Source organism: Triticum aestivum, chromosome 2D (assembly GCF_018294505.1).
Source record: "Triticum aestivum cultivar Chinese Spring chromosome 2D, IWGSC CS RefSeq v2.1, whole genome shotgun sequence".
Lineage (NCBI taxonomy): Eukaryota > Viridiplantae > Streptophyta > Magnoliopsida > Poales > Poaceae > Triticum > Triticum aestivum.
Genome location: NC_057799.1, coordinates 605,070,504 through 605,084,945, shown reverse-complemented (window position 1 = coordinate 605,084,945; position 14,442 = coordinate 605,070,504). Strand labels below are relative to the sequence as shown.

The window sequence follows — 14,442 nt, the reverse complement described above, 5'->3', positions numbered from 1 at the left end:
GCCTCGGAAAATTCCAGGATACCCACTCTACGTGGTTAACTTGCCGCGGCAAAGGTTGTATGTCCACACATTCCCCGCAGAGAAGTTCTTCCTTCGATTCGATTACATCTTCGACATGTTTCACTTGAAAAGCTGGATTTTATGTTTCTCCACCTTTTTTGCCTCGTACATGAACTACATCATCGGGATTGAGCAGATACTTATATCTGTGTCGATGACCCCTACTCATGTATGAGGGCTTTCTTGGCAGTCTGCGCAGAGCACCGTGAAATACGCGAAGGGACTACATCGTCGATTTCATGGCGCCAATAAGGACAAGGAGACGATTCTCGTGCCTTATCATCCCATGTAAGTCCATCCGCGCGGATATCCTTCCTCTCGATTTCAATCATTCATTGCACGGTGGAGGCTAATTAATTTGAGGTGTAACTTATTTTGCGCAGCCACGGGCGCGCCGTCCTCATCATATCCTTTACCCCGATTCTCCACGCTCTTTTACTTGGACTCGTCGAAGAACATGAACAAAAAGGATTAAACCCACATCAAGTCTGTTCTCGACAGTGCTATCTTTTTCTATGGCGTACGGGGTGGAGAGATCAAGACCAGGAAGACAAGGAACCGCAGGCCCGCCTTCGGCCATAAGACCGACTTCTGCTGCATCCAGCAACCGAGTGATACTCTTCGTGATGGATTTCTATGTCCTACACCACATGCTGGAGTACAGATGGGATCAGCAGAACCTTCGCATGTCACCTACATCCGCGATGCCCATATTCTGCAATGGGCAAAGAACTAGGAGATATCCCGGATCATCGACTTCGAGCTGAGTTCTATCCATCCAGCGTGAACTTGCCCAATCATCATGAAGGAGGTCCTCGACAAAAACAGGGATGTTCTACGAGAAGGGCAATTGTCGCGGAAGACGTCCGAACACGCGTAGCCGCTCAGCGTCTCGACCTGAAGCCTTTCACTAAGCTCGGGGACTATCTCCCTTGACTTGGATGGATGGCACGACATGTTGGAGTGATTGTCGATATATGACAATGTGTCCGTTTAGTCCATACTTTCTGAATGACGAAACTTTGAGTTATGCACGACGAAACTTTATTTGTGATGTAATTAAACCGTCCTCCTCAACTAGCGAAGATCACTCTAGTTAGGGCATTTTGGGTACGATGAACTTTGTTATTTATGCTTATGATATGTTGCTTCTATTTTTGCCAAGTCTGTCTCTTTCTGTTGCTCAACTATATATGTTGCATATCATCGACTCATGTGACGATGCAGGTGCATAGATCATCGATGACGAAGAAGTGCTACGCCAGGAGTATACGACGAGTGGCCGGAGTGTCAGGCCCAGGTGTACCGGTTCCGGTTTCAGAGCGACAGCCAGTAGTTAGTTTAGGTTCACGCTAGTGCGAGAGAGGGATACGAACCGACGCCTCAAGAAGTACTACATTATGTATGATGAGACATGTCATGTAACTTGTATAGATATATCGTGATTATGAATGTGACGACATGATTTGTGTTGGATGATATGATGAGACTATTATGTGTATGATATGATGAGCATATTGCATGTTTATGATATGATTAGAATACTGTACAAACCTATACAAAAACATCGCAAATATGCAGCAAAAAAAGATATGAGAAAATATAGTAGTAGCGCTCTTTAGCGCTTGACAGGAAAACGCTACTGCTAAAGCACTTAGCAGTAGTGCTAGTATGGGAAGCGCTACTGCTAAGTAGGTATAGCAGTAGCGCATGTCAACATGCGCTACTGCTAAACATTAGCTGTAGCGCCTTATCAGTAGCGCGGGTACCCGCGCTACTGCTAGGCTTTTCCCTAGTAGTGGCGGAGGGCTTGCTGGTGGCGTTCGTGGCGTCAACCAAGTAGAGAGGTCATGCTTTCGGTCTTTTGTTGAGGGATCGTTCAACTACGATACGAGGGATGCCAATTACGATCTGCACTGACTCGTCTACTTTCGCTGCACTACGGAGTCGGTAACGATCGTTGATCCAAACCTTATATGCATCTTCCTATTGTTCTTGGGTGATCGTAGGATGATTATTTTGTTTTTTACTACGTTTCCCCATAGGTATCTCTCCCGGATGGTGCTAGGAGGCCTCGGATCCAGGATGGTTGGTTGAAGACTCGGCTTCGGATGAAAATCATACATTGAAGCCAGAACGGCGTCTACGTATGTCGTCTTCCTCCTTGGAGGTACCGACGTGGAGCTCGTGCCCCATGGCTTGTGGTCTCTAAGTGAAAACATAAGATTTGGCTATGACGGATCGGGTGATGGTGCTGTCCTCAAACATCACTTCCTTCTTCGAGGCGTCACCTTCGAGACCCGATGATGGTTTTTCCGATGGTGTGGGACAGCTTGTTGGTGGGTGCTTGGGTTTGTGGTGGTGCCGACTGGTCGTTTTTCTTTATTTCTTTTTGCTCTTGTCTTTTCGTGGTGCTTTCCTCCTTGTAGGTGTTATTGTAATGCTTTTTCTGATCAATGAATTTGATAGCTCTCATGTCAACATTCCAAATATTGAGCTATGCTTGTCGATTACGAGGTGCTCAAGTTCCGCTGTGACCTACCCTACTCAGTGGACTGTGAATGTTGAAAACTGAAATGTGTCATTAACAGCCCAAACAATAGTGAGCACCAGCATGTAAGAATAAATTGTCCGCTGCGCAGCACTTACAGATGTTATACCTTCAGTTTCCCCTAAACAAAAGGCGTTTAGAGCATCTCCAATAGATGATATAGATTTCAAAAGAACTAACTTATACATCTTCGAGGCCCAAAAACTCACCTCCAATAAATGATGTTATATACAAAAAAAACATCTCCGCCTTCTGAAGATGTAAAATACACACCTAGAGATGCAAATATACATCTCCACCTACAGGAGATGTACGCGCGCCAACTGCCCAATGCCTTCATTCGGCTTCTGCCCGCCCGCCCATTGCCCGTCCACCTCCCGCCCGCCGCCCGCCGCTGCCTTGCCGACGCCGATGACCCCGCCACATTCTTCGAGCACCACTGGCCGCTGGTGTGACCCACCCTCGCCGCAGCTGCCCATCGGCGCGACCATGGTCACCAATTCGGGCCTCCGCCTCCATGTCGTCACCGCCATGCCGCCCGCCCCGAATTTGCCCCATCGTCGGCCGGTCGCCGTCACGCCAGAGCCGCCTGCGAACAAGCAGCAGGCCGCCAAGCCACGCGGTGGAGGCGCGAAGCGGCCGGCGGCGCGGGCCGCAACCTGGCGGCTAACCAACCTCGGCTGGCCAAACTTTTTAAGCCGGGCACGGCTGTGGCGGGCGATTGGCTGCCGCCGGCCAAAATGTCGACAAAGAATCCATTGACGATGATGATCATACCACCGTCCACAATGTCACTAGTGACAACGCAGAGGACGAAAATGGAGTGACATGTTTGATGTTTATGTGCATTTTAATTTGTTGAACCATGAACTTTGTTTGAGGCAATGCGTTTGGTTGTAGGATTTTAAACTATGAATGATGACGAACTTGTGATGGTAGAAATTTGATGCAAATTTCTATTTCAATGTTGAAATGCGGATGTAGTGGTTGTACAGTAGTTGCGCGGCCGGACACCGGTTCTTTACATCTTCATTTTGCGTCTATTAGAGTTCCACTTTTACATCTCCAATATACCATCTATTAGAGTTGGCTCATTTTTAAAGATGTAAAAACACTTTTTAGAAATGTAAATTTAACATCTTCTACTTTTACATCTCCAAATTTGCATCATCTATTGGAGATGCTCTTACATGGCTACAGACACAATTGCACAATGCAGCTTTTTTCATTTTGATGACAGTACCATAGTGCAGCCTTGAGGTCCGCCTTGTGACACAGAACAAGACGCAAAAGAAAGGAGAAATTCATCTAGTTGGAACAAACGGTTACTACACAGGTCAAAATCGGATCAGTAGATAGCATTACACTGCATAAAAATCATAAATTTACACAAATCTCAATATATATAGAACCGTTTGATTTATTGGTTTACGCAAATCTCAAGCTGAAAACCATAAGCCTCGTGACAACCAAATTGAGTACATACACAAATTACCATCGTAGCACACATGTTCATCTCTGCACATGGTACTACACACACAGATTACATGAATCGGATAGAATATCAGTGACACAAATTACGTGGAGTAAAAGGCCTAGCCCAGTTTCTTGATCCCTTCTTTTTCCCTTATGTGTCCTCGACTTCCTTCACATGTCATTTCACCCTCGTACGCATCGCCCCGGGGTCCTGAGGGCATCTATATGGAGTATATGCCTTTTAGAGAGGAGAAAAAAATGCAGCAGTTAGAAGTCTTATTAAAACATGTACTCTTATGCTTTGCGTCGAGCAACTCACCTGGCTCCATGAGTATCTCTAAGAGGCATCCACCAAAACGCACATCTGCAGAAGGCACGAAAGAAAATTGACTTCTAATTAGAACACATTTTTTTTGAAATATCCAGTTACCGTAGCTTTTCATTGATTTAGCAAAAGACAAATTACAAACTTTTGATCAAGTGATCAAAATGCTTGTGTAGAAAACAGAAGGGTGGCGTAGCACGCAGGCTCGCCCCCTAGATTGGCCTATGAAGTAATTCTCATGTGATCTCCCCTAAAGGGGTCGCTATGCCGTTAGCCCCGGCTAATCTGCATTGCTCCATGTCTCTACAGCAAGCCTCGATCACGTCTTTTGCGTGTCTTCCCTCGGAAAGTGCAGCAGTTTCGCTCTTGCCAGGTGTGCCATGCCAACAGAGCCACCATGGTCTTGATTCCTTTCTTCACGCACGGGGGTGAAGCAGCGATGATGGCCATGACTGCCTCCGTTGTGGTCTTGCTGCGTGCCCAGGTCTCCGGCGATAACGCGTTGTAGCTGTTCCAGGAGGCTACCTTTGACCAGATCACCTTGGAAACTGGGCATTTCCACAGAAGATGCACCGAGGACTCCAAGCTTCTATTGCAGAGCTGGCAGAAATAGTTGTTCTCCCAGCCACGCCTCTGCAGCCGGTTGTTGCACTAGAGACGGTCGTGATGGAGTAGCCATAGGTAGAACTTGATTTTCCCCGATGCCCAGATCCTCCATACCACATGTTGCAGCTCGCCCCTGGGTTGTGCTTCAAATTGTATGTTGCAGGCTGCCCTCACCGTGTACTGACCGGCCACCCTCCAGGAGATTTCATCTTCGGTGGTGTCATTAAGCACAACGTTGGCCTCGAGAATGCGGTGCAGGAGGGAGATAGCTTGAGGGATGATCGCCTCCGTGTTGCCGTGCCTCAGGCCAAGGATCCATCTGTCATCCTTTAGCGCCCCCGCCACCGTGTGGTTCTTCCTGATGAAGTGCTTGAACAGAGTCGGGAAGCTTTGGTGCAGTGGCTAGTTACCGAGCCACGTGCAACTCCAAAAGAGGGCCTTCTTGCCGTTGCCGATGGTCACCGTGGTTGCAGCGGCAAAGAGAACACTGTCCTTGTCATCGCAAAGAGAGCTAGTCTGCTAGTGCCCACCCACGGCCTTTCCGGGTATTTCCAGACGCCAGCCAGAGCCAGCGCCGAGCGGAACCCTAGCCGCCAGGCGAGCTCCCTCCTCGCCAGATTTCCCTTTCCTCGCCTCCGCCAGCAGGTGCCGCCGGGCAAAGCCCACGCAGCATTGGCAGCGGCGGGGCACTCCGGTTCTCCCTCTCACGGTCCTCGGGCGTTGCGGGGCGTCCGCCCTGGGGGCGCGTGGTCGCCGTGGCAAGCTTGCGTTGGGGCAGCGCAACGAGCGTGTACGGCGCGCTGGAGCACGTGCGGTGCGGGGAAGCAGGCGTGCGGATCTGCCTCTCATGGCGCGGCGGCGGTTGGCAGATCGGATCTCGGGGCGGCGACCTTGATCGGTGGCACGCGGTGCAGCCTGCCTGGCGGGCGGCACCCGCGGGTGCAGACGGGGGGCCTTCCACGGCTACGTGGGCGACGTGGAGGCGGCGGCACTGCGGCGGCTCCTCGATGGCCGACCGGAGTTGCATGGGAGGCATCATCTCCGACTCGATCTACTCCGGTTCGTGCTGGCTACGGTACTTAGCGACTGTGGTCAACACAAGTACTGCCTGGACGGATCTGTCGGGTGGGCATGGATCCAGGGGAAACTCCAGGCCGGCGTGGCGGCCGCACCAAAGTCGACGCCCTCGGCGCCTCTGTTCCTCTGTTTGGGCGACGGTGGCACTTTGGGGTCGTGTTCCTTCCTGAAGGCGTCGGCAGGGGACTGCTCAGGGTGCTGGAGTGCTGGTAGTTCAGAGTCGACATGAAATGGCATGTAGGTGGAGCGGTGTGGCATCAACCATAGCGTCGACGGTGGGTCTCGGTGGCATTGGTGCAGTGCAGACTCAGTGTCCGATGCGCGGAGATGGACTCGCGCGGGAGGAGGAAGTTGCCTGGCGTCCTGGTGGCGTTGACGGCAGAGAGGCCTGGCAAGGTCTCGGTGCATCAGTTCTGCTCTGAGGATGGACCGATCGAAGATGGTGGTGACGGCCCTTGCAGCATGCTGTGCTCACTGGAAGTGTGCCGGACCGGTGTGTGACCCAATCCAGGTAGTGGCTTGGATGGGACATCCGGCTTTAGATGTTAGGCTTTGGTGCGATGTCTGTTTGGTATTAGGCCCGGACATTCGGCACACCTTCATCAAGGGGATAGGAGTAGTAACAGCGTTGCCAAAATGATGGCTTCAGGCTTATTGATGTATCACCTTCTATGGTCTTTGTGAATAATTAATAATATGGCTGCATGCATCGTCCAGATGCAGAGGCCAGGGGTACATCCTCCTTTTCCAAAAAAAATCAGAGCCAGTGCAGCCGCAGAGCACGCGCAAAGCGTTCCATGTCTGGGATGCCCAAGCCGCCGCGGTCGATTGGTGTGGTGATGAGCCGCCAATTGACCTTGCAGTTCACTCCAGTGATTTTCTCGTTCTGCGCCCACAAGAATTGTCGTCGTGCCTTGTCAACCTCCTTCTAGAATTTCTTGGGGGCGCACAGCACTGGCAACGCGAACGCCGGCAACACGGCGAGCATGCAACGTACCAGAACACGGTGCCTAGCGATCGACATCAGCCGCCCCTTCTAGCCCGCCAGCCTCGCGCCGATGTGGTCGAGGATGTACTGCAGATGGACGAGCCTAACTCTAGTGATGCAGATGGGCAGCCCTAAGTATCTAGTATGGAACAAAACTAGATTTCCGCCGAAGTTTTGCACGACACGACCAAGATCAATGCCCTCGCAGCGTATGGCCACTATTAAGGATTTCTGCGGGTCTATTTCTTGCGCGTTGGTTTCACGAAGATTACTGCGTCGTCAGCGTAGAGCGTGACCCGGAGGCGTGCAGCTCCTGTCGGCGTAGAGCGTGACCCGGAATCGCCCTGTCTCGGCCCCTAATGAGAGATGCACTGTCCTGGGTTTCTGTTGAGCATGCACGAAGAGGATGAAGATGCAAGCAACAGAGCAACCCAGTCCCTCTAACGGGCGGGGAAGTCCATCTGCTGCATTAGCTCTATGATGTACTCCCAGGAGACGAAGTCGAAGGCCCTTGCAATATCCAGTTTCAGCAAAAGTGTCGGCACTTTCCTCCTCTGAAAACTTCTGACGGAGTTCTGAACATATGTGAAACTGTCATGGATCCCTTTGCGCTTCTGAAAAGCACTTTGAGCTGGAGATGTGATTTGATCAAGCACGCCGGCGAGCCTAATTGAGAGGACCTTAGCAATCAATTTTGCCATCGAGTGAATGAGATTGATGGGCCGGAAGTCATTCATCTGTACTGCCCCATTTTTCTTTGGCAGTAATATGATGAGGGTGTGATTGAGCGCATCAAAATCGCACCTGGCCACCTGGTAGAAATTGCCGAACACGGCCATCACATCAGCCATGATGATTTGGCATGATGCTCTGAAGAATGTTCCGTTGAATCCGTGTGGTCCTGGCGGGTGGAGACTAGTAAATAGGGAATCTATACCTCATATGAACAGTGATACGCTACGGACGAATTTTGCTAACTGTGACGAAGGAAGGAGAGGAGGTAGAAATTTGATATAAAAACCGAAGCTGATGTGAGAGCCCTAAGGCAGCGTTTGTTGGACCCACTAAGGGACACCATGATACTCCCGCATGCCTCATGTCTTGTCCTTTCACCAGTACTTACATCACATGCACACAAAAACATAAACAGTATAGCATGGCCTGAGCTCCTAGCATGCCTCGCTGCTGTCCGTGACATGCAGCCAGAGTAGGTCTGTCTCCTGCAGCCTAGGTACAACCCCGTTCTAGTCTGAAAATCACATGCTTAATTAACATCACAGTGCAAGTGGGCTACTGCTCTCTAGGCTTCAGCACGAATCTTTAAATGACCGGACGCACCAAATAAAGGGTGCCTAGACACCCGGGTGCTATGGCACCTTTCCGCTCGACCGATTCATCTCCCTAAACCAATAAAATTTCCACCGATTCCTTCAAAAATCAATCTCTAGGGGGAGCAAAACAGCACTTCCGATCTCCATCAATTCTTCTCATCTTCCCCCTCTCTCTCTCCATACTGCAGCGCCACCGTCCAAGCCTTCACGGGTCATCGCAGCGGGACACCCGCACTGCTGCCGGCTCGGAGCCTGGCCGTCGACCGGACGACAGCACGTGCCACCACCGCAATCCTGGTCCAACGTCATCCGCGCCAGAGGTGAGTGCTCTCCTTGAGGCCTGTTCGGCATCCCTCCGACTCCACGCTCTCGCTCCTGGAGTTGGCGGAGCTGAAGGTAAAAAGTACGGAGCGGGGGAACAGGTGCTCTGCAGATCCTTGAATTTCAGGGAGCAGTTGACTGCCGAATAGCCCCTTGGTCTCAATCTCCTCAGATATGTTTTTTTTATTTTTTGAATATTGATTTGACGCTCAGATTTGTGTGTGGTAGATAAGCCTCTTTTAGAACGAAGCTTTGTCCTGTATCACTACTAGATTGTTCTTTTAGTGCTATAACAATCCTAGCCTAAAAGTTCTTTTTCCTCTCCGAGAGGCTCAGGTATGGCCTATTCTCATTGTCCTTCAGTTTAATTGGTCTATGCTTGCTGGTAGATTAAATAAGATGTAGTAAAATGGACTATATATACGTGTACTCCGGAACCATCACATTTTGTATACCCTGGTTATTTTTTGCTTAGTAAGTGGATCAAGGTGGAGAATGCAAGCTAATTCCTGCCGCATTAAGATTGTAAGGCTTGCTAGTCAATATGAAATTTATTTGTTTCTTGCTCTGATGCACTTTAATATCACTTTAATAAACAACAAAATTATATTATCTCGAATTATTAAATCGCATTGAAATATATGTTACGTGTCTTCATGTTGGTGATGCATTGTAATTTATGCAAATTTGGAGATACTATGCAATATATTAATTTATCTTACTTTTAGTATCATTCAAAGGTTCAATAACCATATTTTATATTTCCTTTCATAGATTTTACTATTTCTCGCTGATAAATCGTCCTTCAATACATAACTACAAATTCCCGCAGCAACGTGCGGGGTATTATCTGTTTTCCAAACAAACATGGCAGGGACAGAGGGAAACTCCAATTTACTCTAAACAGAAGCTCTTTTGTCGTTGTAAATACAAAACACCTTGCTTTCTGAAAGCAAAAAGGACTCAAACTAAAACACCAAAGAATAGAAGGCGAGTGGGGAGGGGCATAGCTAACTTCTGCCAAGAGATGTGCCCCTCAGATCTACAGTTTGCAAGGAAAGGAGTTGTCCAATAGAAGAAGGAAGTGTAACAGTGTGACAATTTCTCAACCTAAGGTATCTTAGGTGAATGCACCCAGGAATTAACATCAAATTCTTGAGGCTTGAATTTTCTATGTAAAGAACTCTCAGGAACCTTAGCTTCGGAAGGAACACTTCTGAAAGTCCAAAACCAATCCATGTTCGGAGATTAGGTGTTGACTGGAGAATCCGATCATCATGGAAATTATGAAAACAAGAACGATAGGACGTCATGGTATCAGAAGATGATGCACCAGCTTGGCCTACAATTGTTTGAGCGGCATACATGGTTAAGCAAAAGGCCAAATATTGAGATTGTCAAAAAATTAGTAAATATGTAGAGGGGAGGAACATCTCAAAAAAGGGAGGAGAAAAGGCAGCCTGACCTGTAGTTTTATCAATGATATGGAGAAAACCATCTCTTCTTGCTTCTTCTATACACCAATCACGTAGAACATCATGAATCCTTATTGTTTGGATTGACATACAATTGGCTGCTACTCCAAACTCAAATTGCACCAAGTTTCTTTGAGCCAAATCGGTAACATACCTCTGTGCCATTTCTTCCATTGTATGCCTTCCTATATGTGGAATGAAGCATTCAGCTATCCAAAGTTCAATCAGATCTGCCACAGTTATAGGATAATCCTCCGGGAAGGAAGCAACATAGAGGAAACATGACTTGCGCCTCTTATTTGACAAGTCATTATAACTCCGAGCTAGTATGTGTCCAACCACCTCTACTTCTTCTATGGATGTCCAACCCAAAAGTAAATCTGACCATGCCTCTACATTTAGATTCTTCGATAGATACCCCCCAAGAACTGCAAGTGCAAGTGGCAGGCCAGCACACTTCCTTGCAAGTTTTCTCCCTATTTCTTCAAACTTATCAGGATTACATATCATGTACGTTCTGTATGATGGTAAAGCTTTGCTTTTAAAAAGCTCCCAAGATTTCTCTTCATCCATGAGTTTTACATCACAAACATAAGTTGGCATTTCAATATGATGCGCAACATCTTTTTTCCGTGTGGTTAACAGTACTCTACTGCCATTATTTGTATCTGGAAAGACTTTAGCTGCTCTATTTATTTGCTCCCAAGTGTCTGCCTCCCACACATCATCAAGAACCAACAAGTATCTTCTTTGTAATAGAAAGTCATGGATCTTCTTCCCGATCTCATTCTCCTGGATTTGATCAGTTGCCTTGCTTAATTCATAACTGGCCCCCGTTATTTGTTTCAGAATATCATTTAGTAGATCAATGCCCTTGAACTTTTGGGATACAGTCACCCAAGCAAATTCATTAAAGTATTCTTTAACTCTAGGTGAATTGTACACTTTTCTAGCGAGTGTAGTCTTTCCTGCTCCACCCATGGCTACCAATGAGACAACACTAAGTTTTTCATTCTTTTGGTCAACTAGCTTTTCCACTATTTCTTTGCACTCATCCTCAAAACCAACAACAACATCATCTACAAAATTCTGCGGGATAAGCACATTATCCTCAATATCCTCTGACTCATCGATGCTGAGGTTGGCAATATTTAAATTAAACATGCTATTCTCAATTGCACTGATTTTACGCCTTACACCAGGAATTTGAACATCAACCTTATGAAGGGCAACAAACTTTCTCGGCAAACGAGCATACCTTGAGATGGCACCCATAAAACCCTTCTTCAGCCTGCTTCGCATCTTCACGTACTCTGCAGCTTCAATAATGTTCTCGGCTTCATATGATGCATCTCTGAGCTGCCTGACGCAGACAGCCATGCTCGCGTTGCCAGACCTCATCTTCTTGTCGGCGTCTTTCAGAAAGCCCTGCAGCCTCTCTAGCTCCTCCTTCAAGAACTCCACTTCACCGGTGACTGAACAAAGTAGCGATGACTCCCTGACGACCAGATTACCAATTCTTCCCACCACAGCAGAAACTGCAGATTCTGCCATGGCTCTGGTTTGGCTCTCCTTGAGACGGAGCAGGCTCGAGGTCTCCCCTAATGACGGCCAGGAGCTAATGAAACTATGGAAGTATTAATGGATTGGACTATTATTGAACGCGGCTGGGGTGGTTGATCACTCTATTTAAGAAAAGGGTGGGTCAGCAACACTGCGTGTCATCAAGAAATACATAATGCAGGACATGGAGTAACACGCTTCTGCATTGTTGTCCCTGTCAGCTTGAGGTCTCCTCTAATGAAGGTCAATAGCTACTGAAAGTAACAATGAATTGGATTATTGGAGAGGCCGCAATTACGGTGATTGGTCACTCTATTTTATGAAAAGAGCGGGTCACCAACACTGCATGTCATCAAGAAATATAAAATGCAGGACGTGAAGTAACACGTTTCTGCGTCATTGTCCCCGTCAGATTGTTGAATAAAAGAGGCTATGTGCTTATTTAGTCTACCCTATACCCATTTTTCTATTACAAATGCAAGGAAACAATGTTCGTGAGCATAAAAGGTTGGTACCATGTACTTGAAGAAAAGAACCCATTACTGTGATTCTAGCTCGATCTGGAACAATAGGACAAGTAACCAATAGGACAAATAAGCCTGAATTTCATGGATATTTATCTGGTATAAAACTAGTGGAAAACGTTGAAGCATGTTTGACAGTAGGACAGAATGACCTTCTCGTGTACCGTCAGCGCCCGGCCGGCCTACCGAGGCCATCTTCAGATCACGGGCGTGACGGGTTGGGCGGACAGATCCACCGTGCCGCATTTCCTCCTGAGAAAAGCTTCGTCTCCGGCACACTGCCGAGTGCCGACGAGGTGATGGCACGATGTCGATGGCCAAACAGACATGCACCACTGTAGGAGGGCGACCGCACTCGCACTTCAGCTGTACCATACCACCTGCAACCCCACCGGCGACCCACGGAGCCCCGTGGCGGATACATGCTCTACGAATTGCGTCCTGTCCCATCTCCCCTCTTGGACTGCATCCACTCCGACCATCCTCTCTTCTCTCTGCGCTGCCTCCTCTTAGATCAATCTTGGCGTCTGGCCTGGCAGCCGTGAGGCTGGGCGGCCTCACCGGGGCCTGGGAATGGCGTGGCAAGAGGAGAGAGAGGCGGCGCTCGACGGGCCGATGTCGCGGTTCCCGTGGAGCCGCCGATCTCTGCCTCTCCGGCCGAGCATGGGCACGACGCAGTCGCATTCTTCGAGAGATTCGGCAGCGGGTAAGAGCATCTCTAGCAGACCCCGTATAACGCGCCAACCCGCATAATTTCGATGAGTATACGGGCTCGGACCCATTTTCTAGTTAGAACAGAACCCGTATACTCGTCCGGCCCGTAATTTTTTTACCACGGCCCGCAAAACTTACCCTCGAAGCCGTATAACTACGGGTTTGCGGGACAGGTCGAAACCCTATCTCCTCGCCGCCGCCCGCCGCCGCGTTTCACCGCGATTCCCCACTCCCTCCGTCGCATTTCATGCCGCCGGTGAGCCCAGTTCCGCCCCAGCCGCCATGTGGGTCGGTAGAGCTCCGGCCACAGCTCCGGCAGGGGCGACGACCCCGAGCGCGAGCAGTGTGTCCGTGCGGACAGCGCGAGGAAGCGCGCGGCCAGGAAGTGGACCAACCAAGGCCTCCAGCTGCCGACAAGGCTCCTCCATCACGAGACGGAGGAATACGACCGCCGGCACGGGAGGACGCCCTCCTCGGCCGTGGGCTCTAAGAGCATATCTAGCAGACCCCTTTGCCATTCGGAATAAAAAGCGTCAATTTAGTGGGCGATGGCGTTTTTCCCGTCACGAACAGATTCGTAAAATCAGCTATCCTGTAAATTTTTTGCAGGACCTGTAAAACAAAAACCTACATTTAAGTCTTCGACCACACGATTAATTGCTATAAGATTTGTGCAAATTGTTTGTCCGTTTTCTTTAGAAATACCTGTAACTTTATTCATACTCATAAAAATTACAGTTACACTGATTTAAACCTAAGATCTAAGAAAATACAAAATAACTCCTATGACTAAGAATTACAATGAAATCTCTTGAAAACACCTTCTTCACAGTGTCAGTCTCTGCTCGAAGAAATACTCCAAAGACTTCGGTAAAGAGGCTGCAATTAGACTGGAGAAACGATATTGTCACTCTTTCACCCGCACAAACATTATTAATAATGGTTTTTGAAAGCGTTTTGAGTCGCCCATCCAAAGAGATGGGAAGCCTTGATCGATGAACGTACTTGGGCCAGGGATGATCCCCTAGAAGTGCATGCCGTCGAATCACTATATCGTCACCATGTTGTCGATGAAAGATTTCACCTCCACAAAGAATCAGACCAACAAAAAAGGCTTGACACAACAACATAAACTATGGATTGTAAATATTAATAGTTCTGGTGCCATATTGCAGAATGTATTTTATGAACTCTGGATTGTAAATATATGTGTATTTCCTATGCTCTTTATTTTGTGGAATGTTGATGGGTGATGTAGAGACAAATATGTTACAGTAAATAAAATGAATTCAGTTACTATTTATATCTGTCATATAATTTGTCGCACAGAAGTTTGGAAGTTTGTGAGGACAATATGTTGACGGGTCGGCAAAGTACAAGCACTGAATTTGCATCAAGCAAATTTGAGAGCACTAAAGATGAAAAGACAAC

General features: G+C 48.2%; 1 protein-coding gene across 1 annotated transcript; it reads right to left on the bottom strand.

Moving 5' to 3' along the window:
• Positions 1-9,614: 9,614 nt before the first annotated feature.
• On the bottom strand, positions 9,615-11,810 carry LOC123050345 (putative disease resistance protein At1g50180). The gene is made up of 2 exons (XM_044473156.1): positions 10,201-11,810; positions 9,615-10,077 (listed from the first exon to the last, which is right to left on the bottom strand). Exons 1-2 carry the CDS (start codon positions 11,762-11,764, stop codon positions 9,746-9,748), a joined length of 1,896 nt encoding a protein of 631 aa, XP_044329091.1. The 5' UTR covers positions 11,765-11,810; the 3' UTR covers positions 9,615-9,745.
• Positions 11,811-14,442: the final 2,632 nt, after the last annotated feature.

Coding starts and splice junctions, on each gene's coding strand:
- LOC123050345 (XM_044473156.1), bottom strand. CDS start 11,764: ATGGCAGAATCTGCAGTTTCTGCTGTGGTGGGAAGAATTGGTAATCTG. Junction 10,078..10,200: donor TATCATTGATAAAACTACAG/GTCAGGCTGCCT, acceptor AAACAATTGTAG/GCCAAGCTGGTGCATCATCT.